Genomic DNA, 17,168 nt, shown 5'->3' with positions numbered 1-17,168 from the left:
GATTTGTCTGAACATAGAAAATAGAATTATTTGTCTAAGAAAATAAAAGAAACACAGTAAGACACTGTAATGTTAGTTATATATTGTGGAGACATAAATGCTATTCTGACTGACACATGCGTGCATGCGTGTGTGTGTGTGGGCGTGCACGCCCCAATGGGACCTCAACAGTCAACAAAGACTGGAGAAGCCACTTCACAGCACAACCATAGAATCTGATTCGATGAAGGGTCATGAACGGCAAAACCTCCACATTAATAGTTAGATTTGGTTATCATTTGAGAGAGTTAACTTTTTGTTTAGAATACACATCTGTGGAAAGGGTTAATTAGGGTCTAAAGGGTTAATCAGGGTCTAAAGGTCAGTTTAGTGCTGAATTTAAAAGTTGATTGAACAGACGTGCATTTCCTCCGCTCTCCACCTGGGGGCAGCAACAACTAGGCCGCATCTCTGAAAAAACAAGTTTATGGTTAGAATGACAGAGAAAACATTTAGAATCAACATGTGTTAGTTTTAACAGTCTTAAATTTGGGTACTATTTAGTTAAGGGTGTCTACCTCCCTTAGAACATGACAGACAAGCATTACAACCAATGAATGAGCTAGGACTGATTGAATGACATTTACAGACTGATTGACAGGCTCCACTAAAGGACTTTGAATGGCAGATTGACAGGCATGAATTATTAGATTAAATGAACATTCAATCTAATCTCATACTGAGGATTTTACGTCTCCTTTGCTGAATAGAAATTAAGATATTTATTTTTTCTCATGTTAGTAAAAATAAGTGCTTCACAACAACAATACTGCTGTAATTAAGAGGCAACGGCTGCCAATGTTATAATAGCTTCATGGATTACGTCCAGTAGATTAACAAGACATTCCACATTCCATTGATACTTTCATATTTCCTGCTATCGGTTAGGACTTGACTGGCTTGAGTTTTCTGCTGTCTGGAATACTTTCTAGTTCAAGAGGCTGACTTGGACCAAAATGCAGTGCATTGTAAAAGTCTTCAAATAGTGATATTGAATAAGCAGCCGTTTTATAAACATAATAACATGTTTGTGGAAGTGTGTAAAGAGTGTAAACATTGTCACCTTCAGTTGGTGGTGGTCGGCACCAGGATACGACCTGATAGAAGAAAAACTATATTAAAAGGGATATAAAGAGCTGACAGACAGACAGACAGACAGACAGACAGACAGACAGACAGACAGACAGACAGACAGACAGAGACTTTCAATTAAGTATTAAAGGGACAGTTTACACCCAAAATGACTTATTTTCCTATCGATTACTCACCCCATTGTCATATTCCAAAGCTAATAATTTCAGGAGACTCTTTGTGTCTCCATAGGGAACCACTTCTGGTCATCAAATCATTGGCTTTGGATATTCAAGTCTGTATATAGGGTATATGTGTGAAATCATCGTACCCAGAAATTATGCGGGAACAAGTTATGTGGGAACGTCTACTGAGTGGCAAAAAAAGAGTTAGCAGGAGTCAGTAGGAGTCATGAGGAGTCAGTAGGAGTTTCCCAAAGTGCTTGAGTGGCGCTGAGTGGCATATGATGTAAAAAAAAACGATAGACAGGAAAAAAAGGGTGTTTTGGGTGAATTATCCCTTTAACTCTGTTCCAGAGATAGTTCAGTGCTGTGGGTGTTCAGCTTCATCTATTGACCTCAGTCTAATTAAACTCAACCTAGCAAGATCTAACCTGGTTTATTCCACTGATAGCCGTTCATTAAACATTTTAATTACCTTTTTTCTTCCACTGGTAGTAGATGCATGCAGTCAGGATGAAGACCAAACCCAGAACCAGACCTGATGCTCCGATGGCCAGCTTGTTCTTCACCTGCTCTGGCATGGAGTCATCTGATAATACAATACAATACAATACAATACAATATGATTACATTACATTACAGCACAGCACAGCACAGCACAGCACAGCACAGCACAGCACAGCACAGCACAGCATAAACTACAGATGTGCCTTGGGGATTTTGTGATGACCACAGATTATTGCTAAACTATCTAATTCACTATATCAGTACTGAATGCATATACGATACTGCAATTCCCAATACAGGGGGAAATATATTGCACATAATTTAGGCATGTCATTATAGGCAATTGTCTTTTTAAATGTCCTTTCCTTTTTAAATAACAGTGAAAACAGCTGATCTATAAGATCATTAGAGTACAGTAAATAGATAAACTGACCCCAGTGGGCAAATATGGGCGCGGTCAGGCTGGGGTGTTCCACCATGCATGAGATCTGCTCTCCTGATCTGTGACACACACACACACACACACACACACACACACACACACACACACACACACACACACACACACACACACACACACACACACACACACACACACACACACACACACAAAACAAGATTAAATCAGCACTATGTAACTTTCTTCTTCTACCACAGATTGGAACCCCGTGTTGACATTTTTACCATTGAGCTAAATACTAAATAATAGAATAGTTTGTAGTGAATAATACAATACTTGTACTACTATCTGTAGCTTCTATCTAGACATCAGATCTCCACTCTGACAACCCTCTGATTGACATTCTGTCATTCTGACCACATGAACCATGTGGTCAGGCAACCTTCATGCAGCTCTAGTCCACTGTCTCTCAGGTTGTTCAGGTCAACCTGTCTCAGCCTAGCAACTAGTGATGCTTAACAAAACAATGGTCCTGATTGGCTGAGTGAATAAGGAAGTGAAACTGGTATCTGGGGAGTTTCCCAACACACACGCACACACGCGCACACACGCGCACACACACACACACACACACACACACACACACACACACACACACACACACACACACACACACACACACACACACCACTTCTATCACATGACCACTTGACCAGTGTGCTTTTAAAGACATTTGATGATTTCAGCTGTGAGAAGTAATGAGGCTTGTTATTATATTTAATGAACATGATCAACAGCATTTAACCTGACGCGCTGATCTTGTGCGTTTGTAACTGTTTATGTATATCTGAATAGTTTCCAGGGTTGTGTATGTAATCTGATTAGTTCCAGGGTGTAATCTGAATAGTTCCAGGGTGTAATCTGAATAGTTCCAGGGTTGTGTATGTAATCTGAATAGTTCCAGGGTGTAATCTGAATAGTTCCAGGGTGTAATCTGAATAGTTCCAGGGTTGTGTATGTAATCTGATTAGTTCCAGGGTGTAATCTGAATAGTTCCAGGGTGTAATCTGAATAGTTCCAGGGTGTAATCTGAATAGTTCCAGGGTTGTGTATGTAATCTGAATAGTTCCAGGGTTGTGTATGTAATCTGAATAGTTCCAAGGTTGTGGTGCATGGCAGTGACATGCTGCTTCACCATGTTTAGTTTAGTATTACTACTCCACTACAGTACATCTTAAAGGTAAATATTGTACTTTAACTTTACAATTATATGAAAACCTAAGTTACTAAATAGGCTAGTTACTTTATAGATTTGTACACACTTCAGCCCTATTTTGAAAATATCAGATCTATAAGCTCACAATGTGTTGCGATGCGAAACATTGTGAGCTTGTAGATCAGCTATTTATTTTTTCGTATTTTGATATTTTTGATCAACCAGTATTAACATTTTAAAATCACTTCTCTGTCTGGGATCAATGACCAATGTGTTTTTAAAAGTCAATCGATGTTTTTTTAACAAAAATAAGGATGATTAATTAACAAACAAAAACTGAAATAAGGATTGATTAATTCATTAATTAATCTATTCCAGGTATAGGAGTGGTGCTGGTAGTACCAGTAGAGGTGTGTATTTCTATGTATAGGTGTCTATAATTAACTCATAAATAGCACTGCTCACTTCACATTAGGTGTGAAGTCAATCGATGCTTTTAACAAAAATAATGATTGATTAATATGCAACAATTAAATCTAATTAATTAATCTATGTACCTGGGTGTGTACTCCAGGTAGGAGTGGTACTGGTAGTACCATAGAGGTGTGTATTTCTATGTATAGGTGTCTATTAGGTGTGTACCTGGGTGTGTACTCCAGGTAGGAGTCGTACTGGTAGTACCATAGAGGTGTGTATTTCTATGTATAGGTGTCTATTAGGTGTGTACCTGGGTGTGTACTCCAGGTAGGAGTGGTACTGGTAGTACCAGTCTCCATCAGGCAGCAAATCAGTATCGGACACACCAGAGGTGATTTCTTCTTCTCCTCTCAGCCAGGTCACCAGGATGGCTTTAGGGTAGAAGTCATAGGCACTGCATTTCAGCATGTGAGTGTGTTTACCACCACCAGGGGGCGTCTCTGAGGCCAGTCTCACGTAGGGCTCCACTGGAGGAACAAGATTATAATTATTATTATTATTACCCTTATTAATATTATTATTATTACCCTTATTACCCCTATCGTTAAATCGGTTCACGAAGCCGAGGTCCTAGGGCTGGTGTACACGACAAATTTCCAAACCCCGCTGTGTGTTCCCTGGGGGCGTGAAAAATAAGGGGGTGGGCTCTACATGTCCTCTGGGACCCCATCTACGTATGGACACCACTTGTTCGCCCATCCGTCTTACGGATGCTTTTTTATTCCATTTTATTTGTTTTAGGGTCCTATCTTGCAGTTCAAGCCTATTTCCACAGGGTGGCAGGCTACTTTCCCAACCTACTGGAGGTGAACATGCAGGGGCGTCAAATGGGTATGGCAAGCTATGGCAGCTGCCATACCTTGGCTACAGGGGGGAAATAATTAAATGTACTTTTCATCGTGCCTGTTGCTAAGTTATGGCAACATGATTGGTGTCTTGCAAGACACCAGTCATGTTGCCATACCTTAGCCTTTCCTGAACTGACGCCGCTGTGAACATGTGTACACAGCCAGCATATTACTCAATGCCAAACTTTGCACACACACTCCTTGCCTGCCAATCCACAACCTCCACCCCTCCAGGGACCCCTGGAGCTCCAGGGACCCCCAGGGCTTATCTCCCGATTAGGACACTTTCCAGCATAGTGACATGCAGAACAAACTGTCCATATAGTATGGTTTACATAAAAGTCAGTTGTCTTTCACACACACACACACACACACACACACACACACACACACACACACACACATATATACATATACATATACATATACATATATATATATATATATATACATATATATATATATATATATATATATATATATATATATATATATAATTTCATTTATTTATTTCATAAATATTTTTCATCACAATTGGGTTTGTGGGGAGCCATCCCTGCTTCAAGCTGTCACAGCACGGCACCAACAAACACAGCACGGCACCACAAACTAGTTAAAAAACCCAATACAGCAGATCTACAAGCACCTCACAGATCTACAAGCACCTCGCACATGCCAGGGACAGAGTTAGGTTGGCCTGCATAAGCCTTGCTGTCAACACACTATACTACACCACTCAGGCCACCAAGCCAGGTGTGGTCAATTAGTGCCTTCTTTTGATCAGTGGCTTCTGCTTGATGAGTGGCACCAGTCTGTCTTTGTTCACTGGTCAGTCAAGTTCACTGGGAGAGAATATGTTTCAGATCAGTGCAAGTGTATTTGTTTTCCATTTGGACTTACTGTGTTTTGTTGGTACAGTATGCGTGCGACTAACATATTTCTCATAATTCCAATTTGTTTGTTGTTTAATTAGCCGGATTGTGAATGCCCTGCATTTTTCTTTCATCTTTAGAACCACACGTGTGTAACAAAACAGAGTGGTGATCATTTGGTGTGGGTGAAGAGAAGAAAAACATTTCATTAAAGGAGTAGTTCACCCCCAAAGTGACTTTTTTTCTATTGAACTCAAGTCTCCATGGCGTGAGTAATACATTGAAAAAATAAGTCATTTTGGGGATGAACTACTCCTTGAATGTCAGTTTTGTGGTGTTTTGACTGGACACCCTGAGGATATTGCCAGATAGATAGACAGACAGACAGACAGACAGACAGACAGACAGACAGACAGACAGACAGACAGACAGAGAATTGTAGGCCTTGCATTTATTTGACTTGGTTCCAATAGATGGCGAAAATAGCTAATCTTCAAGCTCACAATGCCTCACTGTTTGGACAAAGAGTTGAGGCGTTACATTTTGTAAAACACGGCCTTGTGAAAATAGCAGATCTACATGCTCACAACACCTCACAACGCAGGGCGGCGTGAGCATGTAGATCTGATATTTTCACAATTTCTGCCCCTAATATTTAATTTATCATTTTAAAAGTATTAAAAAGTCCTTAAATTGTCTCTTTAGAAATGTGCAGATAGCCTCTGTACACTGTTGAGTGGAAAAACAATGTTTCACATTAAGCTAAACATTTGGGACCACCCAAGATCATTTGGAGACCCCTCTAGGGGTCCCATAGTTGAACCACTGACTTATAAGGGGAGTATGGAGACCCCTCTAGGGGTCCCATAGTTGAACCACTGACTTATAAGGGGAGTATATGAGGCTGGATCCATCTGGAACACTGCACTAGGCTCTCGCCAGCTCTGTAGCTCTCCACACTTGAACAGTTGTGTCCTTAAATTCAATTATAATAATTAACCCCTGTGTATACGGGCAATAGTTTTACATGACTTTGTGTACACAGCCAATAGTTTTACATGAACATGTTCAGGCTTTAGTACTGTACTGTCTCGTGTAGCCCAACAGAGCCTATCACAGCACAACACGACCCACCAGAGCCCAATACAGCCTATACCAGAGCCCAATAGACTCCAGCAAACCTAAGTCCAGCACAGTCCAGCAAGAGCCGCTGATACAAACGACCTACGGCCTGGTCGCGACTTAGGCCACGACTTGGAGGTCGTAGGTCCCGGTTCTGGAGGTTTTGCGCGATCTCGGTCGTAATTCAGCGACCTGGGAAGTCCGCGATCGAAACTCTACGCTTGCTAAGGGAAGGGACGCGAGTTTAGAAACTCTACGCTTGCTAAGGGAAGGAGCGCCGCGATCGAAACTCTACGCTTGCTAAGGGAAGGGACGCGAGTTTAGAAACTCTACGCTTGCTAAGGGAAGGAGCGCTCGTTTTCAACAGCGTCGGCAGGTTAGCTACTCAGTGTCGGCAGGTTAGGGTTAGGGTTAGGGTTAGGGTTAGGGTTAGGGTTAGAGTTGGGGTTAGGGTTAAGGTTAGGGTTAGAGTTAGAGTTGGGGTTAGGGTTAAGGATAGGTTTTGGTGCACCTCGCGCGGTCCAAGTGACTACAATGGAGCGCTTCCTACCTCCGGTTCAGCCAATCACAAGCTTCAAAAGGTTGAATAGCGCTGCTGCTCTAGAATATTCTGCAAAAAGACCTTTTAAATACGACCGCGGACTTCCCAGGTCGCTGAACAACGGCCCGATCGCGCAACAACGGCCCGGGGACGACCGAGGTGGCGCAACCACGGCCGGGGGTCGCGAAACTAGACCGGCCGCGACCTAACAAGTATGTACCGCGAACTACGACCTCCAGAACCGGGACCTACGACCTCCAGGTCGTGGCCTAGGTCGCGACCAGGCCGTAGGTCGTTCGTATCAGCGGCTGTCTCTCGCACAGTCCTGCCCAATAGGAGTATAGACCAGGGAAGGGGGGTAGTTAGATGACTCCACCAGGCCATTACAGTGACTGTAATGGCAGACCAGGGTAGACAGGACTGCACCAGACTCCACCAGGCTGCTCCATGCTCCAGCCAGCTCTGTAGATCCTGTGTACACGGCACTCCTAACTTGAAAGGTCAAGGAAAAGGGTCGTTTTAGGCGTCAAAACAGGCCCTTTGTCCTTAAAATGAATAAAAAAATCAAAAAAATATGTTTTGTTTCAGGCAGGACACACGTTTCATATTTGAAGCATGCCCGATCTGATGGAATGGGTTTCGTGTCTCTCCGACACTTTGAACCCTTTACGATTGTGAAAAAGACACAGAAACCCAGATTTTTGTCCTTAACACAATTAGTGCCTCTTAATCTGAAGGTTGCTTGGTGCCTCTGTGCCACGCGGTTTCCTCCATAGGCCGCCGCTATTATTTTGAAGGGCTGGAAGGGGGTTGTTTTTGTTTTTTTGGATTATCACTTGACGGCAACGATTACGTCATCTAGTCACATGACAGTGTGGGACAAGAAGAGGCAAGATGGCTGCGCCCTGCCTTGTGCCTTGTTTACATTTAGATCTGCTGCAAAATGTCTCAAAATGGCTATTTTGTTTAAATGAAGTTTCTTTATGGGCCTCTCCATTGACTTAACATTGAGGAGCTTCACTTCGCGTGCACGCCCAACGTGCGTTGTAAACAAATCGCCGACATTACCGATGCGAGCGGGACCGGAGCGACATTAAGTAAGTAATAATATCTTTACTGTATATACAGTAAGATTCACAGTCCTCACCGTCAACGGCGCCATGGTATTAACCCTTTCAATGACGGTGAGGACTGTCAACGGCGGCGAAAAAGTTAATTAAAATCAATAAAAAATCTAAAAAAATCTGTTTGTTTTACGCAGGAAACACTTTTCATATTTGAAGGATGCCTGATCCGATGGAATGGGTTTCGTGTCTCTCCGACAATTTTAACCCTTTATGATTGCGAAAAAGACTCGAAATTTGCACGCCACCAACACGATTACACATTCTTTCGGATAAAAGACACTTATTCTGACTTACTTTTTGACGCTGAATCCAACAAACCCGGTCTCGTGTCTCTACGACACTTTGAACCCTTTACGATTGCGAAAAAGACACCGAAACCCGGATTTTTGTCCTTAAAATCAATAAAAAAATCTAAAAAAATCTGTTTGTTTTACGCAGGAAACACTTTTCATATTTGAAGGATGCCTGATCCGATGGAATGGGTTTCGTGTCTCTCCGACAATTTTAACCCTTTATGATTGCGAAAAAGACACGAAATTTGCACGCCACCAACACGATTACACATTCTTTCGGATAAAAGACACTTATTCTGACTTACTTTTTGACGCTGAATCCAACAAACCCGGTCTCGTGTCTCTACGACACTTTGAACCCTTTACGATTGCGAAAAAGACACCGAAACCCGGATTTTTGTCCTTAAAATCAATAAAAAAAAATAAAAAAATCTGTTTGTTTTACGCAGGAAACACTTTTCATATTTGAAGGATGCCTGATCCGATGGAATGGGTTTCGTGTCTCTCCGACAATTTTAACCCTTTATGATTGCGAAAAAGACACGAAATTTGCACGCCACCAACACGATTACACATTCTTTCGGATAAAAGACACTTATTCTGACTTACTTTTTGACGCTGAATCCAACAAACCCGGTCTCGTGTCTCTACGACACTCCTAACTCGAAAGGTCAAGGAAAAAGCCACTGTGTACACGGGCAATAGTTTTATATGACTTTGTGTACACGGCCAATAGTTTTACATGAACATGTCTAGGCTTTAGTACTGTACTGCCTCGTGTAGCCCAACAGAGCCCAGCACAGCACAACACGGCCCACCAGAGCCCAATAGAGTCCAGCAAACCTAAGTCCAGCCCAGTCCTGCCGAGTAGGAGTATAGACCGGGGAAAGGGGGTAGTTAGATGACTCCACCAGGCCATTACTGTCCAGATCTGGCTTGAATAGGCCAGACCAGGGTAGACAGGACTGCACCAGACTCCACCAGGCTGCTCCATGCTCCAGCCAGCTCTGTAGATCCTTGCATATGCGATTAACCACTGTGTACACGGGCAATAGTTTTAAGTTTTACATGAACCCTCAGAGGGACACTGTGGGCTTATCAAGTGGTCCATGGCCGGTTCTCAAAGTGAGGTCGGGGGGCCCACAGTGTCCCTCTGAGGGGACAAGGCACAGACCGTGTACACGAAGGGCAGGAGCAAGTGTTCAAGTCCCATAGAATCTATGGGAAATGTACACAGGCGTGTACAAAGTCACCAGTAGTTTTACATGAACCCTCAGAGGGACACTGTGGGCTTATCAAGTGGTCCATGGTCGGTTCTCAAAGTGAGGTCGGGGGACCCTCAGAGGGACACTGTGGGCTTATCAAGTGGTCCATGGTCGGTTCTCAAAGTGAGGTCGGGGACCCTCAGAGGGACACTTTGGGCTTATCAAGTGGTCCATGGTCGGTTCTCAAAGTGAGGTCGGGGACCCTCAGAGGGACACTTTGGGCTTATCAAGTGGTCCATGGTCGGTTCTCAAAGTGAGGTCGGGGGACCCTCAGAGGGACACTGTGGGCTTATCAAGTGGTCCATGGTCGGTTCTCAAAGTGAGGTCGGGGGACCCTCAGAGGGACATTGGGCTTATCAAGTGGGAGCACAAAGTTGGTGATGGGGGTACTAGCTATAGTAGGATGATCAGGCTTGTCGAGGCCAAAGGGTGTACTAGAGTCTTAATAGGCACCATTAGGTTGTTCTAGGCCATTGTCTGCCCTTTAGCTGCTCACACAATTGAGACTAAACACTGTGTACAGGAGCCTTAGTTTGTGTGTACATGACCAATAGTTTCAAATGGATATTTCTAGTCCATCGCACACCGCTGCCTTGTGCACCCTTGGTTGGTTCGTCTTTGTTTGGGAAGGAGGGACTTTGAGGATGTACCTCACTTTGACAACCGACCATGGACCACTTGATAAGCCCACAGTGTCCCTCTGAGGGTTCATGTAAAACTACTGGTGACTTTGTACACGCCTGTGTACATTTCCCATAGATTCTATGGGACTTGAACACTTGCTCCTGCCCTTCGTGTACACGGTCTGTGCCGTGTCCCCTCAGAGGGACACTGTGGGCCCCCCGACCTCACTTTGAGAACCGACCATGGACCACTTGATAAGCCCACAGTGTCCCTCTGAGGGTCCCCCGACCTCACCTTGAGAACCGACCATGGACCACTTGATAAGCCCACAGTGTCCCTCTGAGGGTCCCCCGACCTCACCTTGAGAACCGACCATGGACCACTTGATAAGCCCACAGTGTCCCTCTGAGGGTCCCCCGACCTCACTTTGAGAACCACCACGGACCACTTGATAAGCCCACAGTGTCCCTCTGAGGGTCCCCCGACCTCACTTTGAGAACCGACCATGGACCACTTGATAAACCCACAGTGTCCCTCTGAGGGTCCCCCGACCTCACTTTGAGAACCACCACGGACCACTTGATAAGCCCACAGTGTCCCTCTGAGGGTCCCCCGACCTCACTTTGAGAACCGACCATGGACCACTTGATAAGCCCACAGTGTCCCTCTGAGGGTCCCCCGACCTCACTTTGAGAACCACCACGGACCACTTGATAAGCCCACAGTGTCCCTCTGAGGGTCCCCCGACCTCACTTTGAGAACCGACCATGGACCACTTGATAAGCCCACAGTGTCCCTCTGAGGGTCCCCCGACCTCACTTTGAGAACCGACCACGGACCACTTGATAAGCCCACAGTGTCCCTCTGAGGGTCCCCCGACCTCACTTTGAGAACCACCACGGACCACTTGATAAGCCCACAGTGTCCCTCTGAGGGTCCCCCGACCTCACTTTGAGAACCGACCATGGACCACTTGATAAACCCACAGTGTCCCTCTGAGGGTCCCCCGACCTCACTTTGAGAACCACCACGGACCACTTGATAAGCCCACAGTGTCCCTCTGAGGGTCCCCCGACCTCACTTTGAGAACCACCACGGACCACTTGATAAGCCCACAGTGTCCCTCTGAGGGTTCATGTAAAACTACTGGTCGTGAACACCACCTAGGGCCTGTGTACATATGGCTCTCTGCTGCCCCCCATTGAGAAACTATAGACGGCACAGACCGTGTACACGAAGGGCAGGAGCAAGTGTTCAAGTCCCATAGAATCTATGGGAAATGTACGAAGTCGTGTACAAAGTCACCGGTTGGTACACGAGCCATAGTTTTTTCCATTGTAGCTCCCTACAGTGTACACGACTTTGATTATTAATATTATTATTATTACCCTTATTAATAGTATTATTATTACCCTTATTATTATTATTAGTTAGAAGGTCTCAGATTGTGTAAGTATTCAATACAGAGACCTTTACTATTTTACATCATCATCATCATCATCATCATCATCATCAAAAGTACATTTCAGTACAAGAGGCTCTTTTTAAATTATTATGATAAAGTCTTTTTTATCTATGATTAGAAGATCAATGTACAGTATATAGTTTTACTACCATTAATCATCTTCGAATAGCAATTATTTATTATGATTTCCATTGTTTATGAGGTGATGATGAGTGTTGAGTGCTGTTCTGAGATCAGCTCACCTCTCTTCTCCAGAACAATGCTGTAGTCGTCCTCAGCGCTGAGTTTGCAGACTGATGCCTGTCCTCTCATCCTAGGCAGGTATCCAGGTAGTTTATTAAAGTAGTCTGCCTGCTTCACACCATACTCAGTGTAGCCGACACACTGCCCCACCCTGCTGTCAAACCTGAAGTGGTGTTGTTTGTTGTAATAATATGATCTGATGAACTGTATGTCCTTCAGGTCAGTGGAGTTGAACACACACCCATTAACTACATAGTGGAGGAATCCACCTGGAAATAGAAAAGTAGAAATATCACCAATCTGTCAACACAGACATATAGGCCTAATCAAGCTTGGCTACACGCAGATCTTATGCAAATATGCCTGTTTCCTTAAGCAGAGTCTGATTTGTCATCATTATATTCGTCTGTGGTTTTTGGCATCAGGTACACTGAAACTCACGTCTGCTGTCTGCTCTAGGGCGTGTGCCACAAATCATGCATGATGATATAAGAATGCCTTATTCTTCATGCAAAATATACTCATCCCAAACCTGTTGTTTTAGGGAGCGCTGGTTTCATTGGCTCATTTGGTACCGACCTGCGCGTGCATCTAGGTTCTTATCAATGTAACGTGGACCAGAAATGCATATAGCCCACAACATCAAAAGCAGTTTTTGCTGCTTCCTCATTGGCTAAAAGTTACTATATAGTTTTTGCTGGTTCCTTGCAGGGGCATAGTTCCGCCGATTTAAAATGAGCCCAATACGGAACTAAAACTTCCTATGGTTGGCCGCTAGTTGCGCTGTTTTCCCCCCCGGCCGATCGCAAAAAGAATTGTTCTCCATTGGACTCCATTCATTTTCCCCTTTCGTTTTCTAACCTTAATTAACATTTTCATAAATACTTTATGGTTCCTATCGCTAGTTAAAAATTGCCTTTCAAACACGATGATATGCGTTTTGTGAAAATAAGGTCCCATTTATGTTAAAATTGATGATAAAGTTGCGGGGGGCGTGGCCAACTAAACTAATACCAGCCGGCTGTGTTCTTCTTCGTGTGCTGTATTTCGGGAGGCTCCGACCACATTTTCCCATGTATCTCTGCGGTTGCACGTGACCGTTGGCAGCCAATAGCATCTCTGGTGCCTTTACAATCTATGATGGCAACACCCATGCCAAGGACCCATATTGTGTCATTTGCGCTGCATAGAAACCAATGGCTTCGCTTTGTCCATATCTTTTATACAGTCTGTGGTTCCTCGTTGGCTAAAAGTTACTCTATAGTCTACAAGTAAGAGGCCTAAGGGAGAAAAGTGCCCTCGCCCTAAAGGGCGAGGACGGGCCATCTGTCTTGGCCATATATGGATTCTGTTAGTGTGGTTCTCCTAACAGGGCATCATCTGTGATACGATCCCTTTTATGCCCATCTATGGAGATCCCTAACAGAATACCTTTTATGCCCATATATGGAAATCCCTGCTCTGAGTATCTGACATCACTGTGATGTTACCTGTTTATGCCCATATATGGAGATCCCTGACGGATTGTTCAGGAAGCTCCACTGTCTTTGTCCAGTAAGGACGTTACGGTATATATAGCTAGATCCGGGCCAGCTGTTTGTTTTTTGGCTAGAGTCGGACCAGCTGTTTGTTTTTTGGACTGCTCAAATGGTCGGATAACCGATTATGGAGCAGAGGCTTCTCATTGGATAGTAGAAGCTATGCAATTAGCTTATTCCAGTAAGGGGAAGGAGCCCCCGCAGCAGCAGCGTTTCTCTTCTCTCATCAAAACAAAGCTATTACTATTAGTATCTTGCTTTGGACTCGATTGGTATAGGAATTGAGAGTTGAGAACGATATTTAGTTAAAATGTGCCACGGGAAAATGTCTCTGGCTTATTTAGGCTTGGTTTCTGCAGCAGCAGCAAACATAAGGTCCACTCTACAGGAGTATTGAGGCGGCTCAATTCTACCGACTCTTGCAAAAGACTGAGCAGACTCAGGGTATGTTTCTCGAAAATAGCCGTGCTACAAGCTTACAACGCGTTGCGTCCGCAACGCGTTGTAGATCTGCTATTTTCCGTGAGCGCTGAGCGGCCCCGTACGACAGTCAGTCTGACAAGCTTCTGACAAGCTGATGTCATCGTATTTTCCGTACTGGTCTTTTTACACAGCTGCGAACTCAATGCGAAAATGCAGATATTCACCCTGGGGATCGTTTCCAAAAAAGATGCAGACTGGGTCATAAATACGCATCTCTGTGTGTTAATATCACAGTTTAGCAGAGTCAGAGCAATTCGTACATGTGTAAAAGTCCCCTAGCTTGCCACTGCTGCTTTGTTTAGCTTAGTTTCTGAACTTAGTTTATACGTTTATGACCAGTCCTACAGATTTGTTTTATTGTTGTGATTGAGTGTCACCTCTTTTCACAGTGACACTCTTTTATTCTTCTGCGTGTTGTGCAGAAGCTAAATTGTGTGTGTGTGTGTGTGTGTGTGTGTGTGTGTGTGTGTGTGTGTGTGTGTGTGTGTGTGTGTGTGTGCCCGCGCGCGTGCCTGCGTGCGCGCGCGTGTGTGTGTGTGTGTTGTGTGCTGTGTGCTCCTAGGCTTTAGGTGGAGTGAGTATCACTGTAGCTGTTTAGCTCAACCCCCCTTGTTACAAGGTTGGCTCTGTTTTACCTGGTTTTCATTTGTACTGATGTAGTTTGTGTTTTACGACTTATATTGCATTTTGTACTGAAGTTGTGTTTTGATTTTATTAATAAACGTCAAATGTTTGGGAAAGACTCTCTCATTGTTCTTATCCGTGTTTGGGGAACCCAATTTGTAAAACGACATACATTCATCCTGTTCGTTGGTGCAGATATCACCAAGGTGGTGTAGCCCTTTATTATTTAAAAGTAATTCCTAAAAAACCTAATAAACCTGTGATCAACACAAATGTTCTTTTCTACCCTTTTCATGAATCAATTTCAACCTTTACTTTAACAACAATACACTAAAATGTTCAAAATATAGTTGGACATTTACAAAAAGATGGTGAATGAGGCCCAATTATTAAGTAATTAAATAAAGTTTACCTGCTCCATGGAAAGAGATGAAACTCAGTGAAACACAGAGCCAGAGATTAGTAGAAGTCATGATGGGTTGAGATGTTTCAGAGTTTAGTTGAAGTGTTGATGAGTTGAGATGTTTCAGAGTTTAGTTGAAGTGTTGATGAGTTGAGATGTTTCAGAGTTTAGTTGAAGTGTTGATGAGTTGAGATGTTTCAGAGTTTAGTTGAAGTTGTGTCGATGAATTCTGATGTGGAAATGAACACTGACTCACTCCTCCACCACCAACGGTCTACAACAACCAATGAAAAAACACCATTCACTCTCATCACTTGTTACCGGGTAGACGTCAAACCAAAACTACACCAATTTGTGACTAGTAATGGAAAGAAACCTATACTGTAGAAACGATTTAAATTCAACTGTAACCCTAAAACTAGGGCTGGGGAACATTTTGGGACAAGAGATCATCTTAATTGCGACTGTCAGGTCGCAGTTACCATCGAAATCTCCAGAGCCGTTGCCCCTATAGACATTTTTTTTGTTTACAAACATTGAGACTATATGCACAGGTGACTGTATGATGTAATCAATTCCAACAGATCCCCAAACCTGTTGTTTTGGGGAGCGCTGGTACAAGTTCATTAACCTCCTTGTGTGTTGGCTAGTGAGGTGTGAACTTATCGAGACATATACTTCATTGCACAACAGTGTCGAGAGCAGCTGATATACAAGCTAACATGGCGTCACCAATGCAACCGTTCTGAGCTTGGAGGTCTGCGCGTGACACAGTTGCAGGACAAAGCATAAATTAGGCTTCATGGACTGCAGCTGGGCGAGCAGTAGAGGCTCTGGTAGCACTGTGATGAGGAGCGCTCCCATTGTTCTGCATGACGGTGAATGGAGGTGGGGTTTGAAGGGCAACTGTTTTGCATCGTTATTATTGTTTACTAAGGATTACATATTTCAAGAGTGAGAAATCACAGTAAAAATCCTAAACATTCTTTCTCCACACTGGGAGAAAAACAGCATCTGAAAGTTTGATGGAATGCTTTTTTAAACGTGACCGCTATCCATTGTATCCTATGGCAGCGAGGTTCATTTGCGCACGCATCTAGGTTCTTATCAGTATGACGTGGACCAGAAATTCTTATATCCATGCCAAACTTTGCACACACACTCCTTGGCAAACTACAACCTCCAGCCCTGATTTCTCACATGGCCCTCTTCTGGCGCCACCATGAGGCCGATTTGTGCAAAACACATTTTTGGACACTGCTCCCACGGATTTTGTGGGAGCAGTGTCCACCAGCAGTGTACACCATATGGTTCATTGTTGGTGTGAGGGCAATTGACGTAAAATGCCGGAAAAGAAGCAAAACATGTGGCCATGAAACATTGTGGCAGCCCTGCACCACCCGACCGTCCTCCCGAACCGCTCCTGTTCTTTCTGACAGTCCCGTCCCCTCGATGGTTTAATAGGCAATTTAAGCTATAGACGGCCACGGCAGATGACAACAGTAACCGGAAATGATCAGCACTCGTTATATAAACCTGCCGCCACCGCAGCCGTCTCTACAACAACAGAAGCTCCATTTCCACGTTGTGGCTACAGCGCCTGCTATGTAGTCGCGTCACCATAGGAACCAAAGAGTTCAGTAAAAGGGGTGGGACCCGTCGGCGACGGCTGTTTGCTTAACGATTCTGACTGCTATGGCGCTTACGTCATAGCAGCCGTAGTCCTGCCTTGCGCCGCGGTTGTAGAAACGGGCTGCTTAAATTGCCTAATTTCTGACCGGACGCTCCCTCCTGCATATACTGCTATTTATGTGTGAGGAGTCACGGG

General features: G+C 44.1%; 1 protein-coding gene across 1 annotated transcript; it reads right to left on the bottom strand.

The window, feature by feature from the left end:
• Positions 1 to 410: 410 nt before the first annotated feature.
• Positions 411 to 15,537, bottom strand: LOC308303596 (H-2 class II histocompatibility antigen, E-S beta chain-like). The gene is made up of 7 exons (XM_080748015.1): positions 15,350 to 15,537; positions 12,292 to 12,561; positions 4,143 to 4,359; positions 2,233 to 2,300; positions 1,768 to 1,881; positions 1,103 to 1,136; positions 411 to 450 (listed from the first exon to the last, which is right to left on the bottom strand). The coding sequence occupies exons 1-6, from the start codon at positions 15,408 to 15,410 to the stop codon at positions 1,105 to 1,107; spliced, it is 762 nt and encodes a 253-aa protein (XP_080604141.1). The 5' UTR covers positions 15,411 to 15,537; the 3' UTR covers positions 411 to 450; positions 1,103 to 1,104.
• Positions 15,538 to 17,168: the final 1,631 nt, after the last annotated feature.

Source organism: Nannobrachium achirus, assembly GCF_963921795.1.
Source record: "Nannobrachium achirus genome assembly, chromosome: 18".
In the NCBI taxonomy this organism is placed as follows: Eukaryota; Metazoa; Chordata; class Actinopteri; order Myctophiformes; family Myctophidae; genus Nannobrachium; species Nannobrachium achirus.
This window is presented reverse-complemented; position numbering and strand designations above follow the sequence as displayed.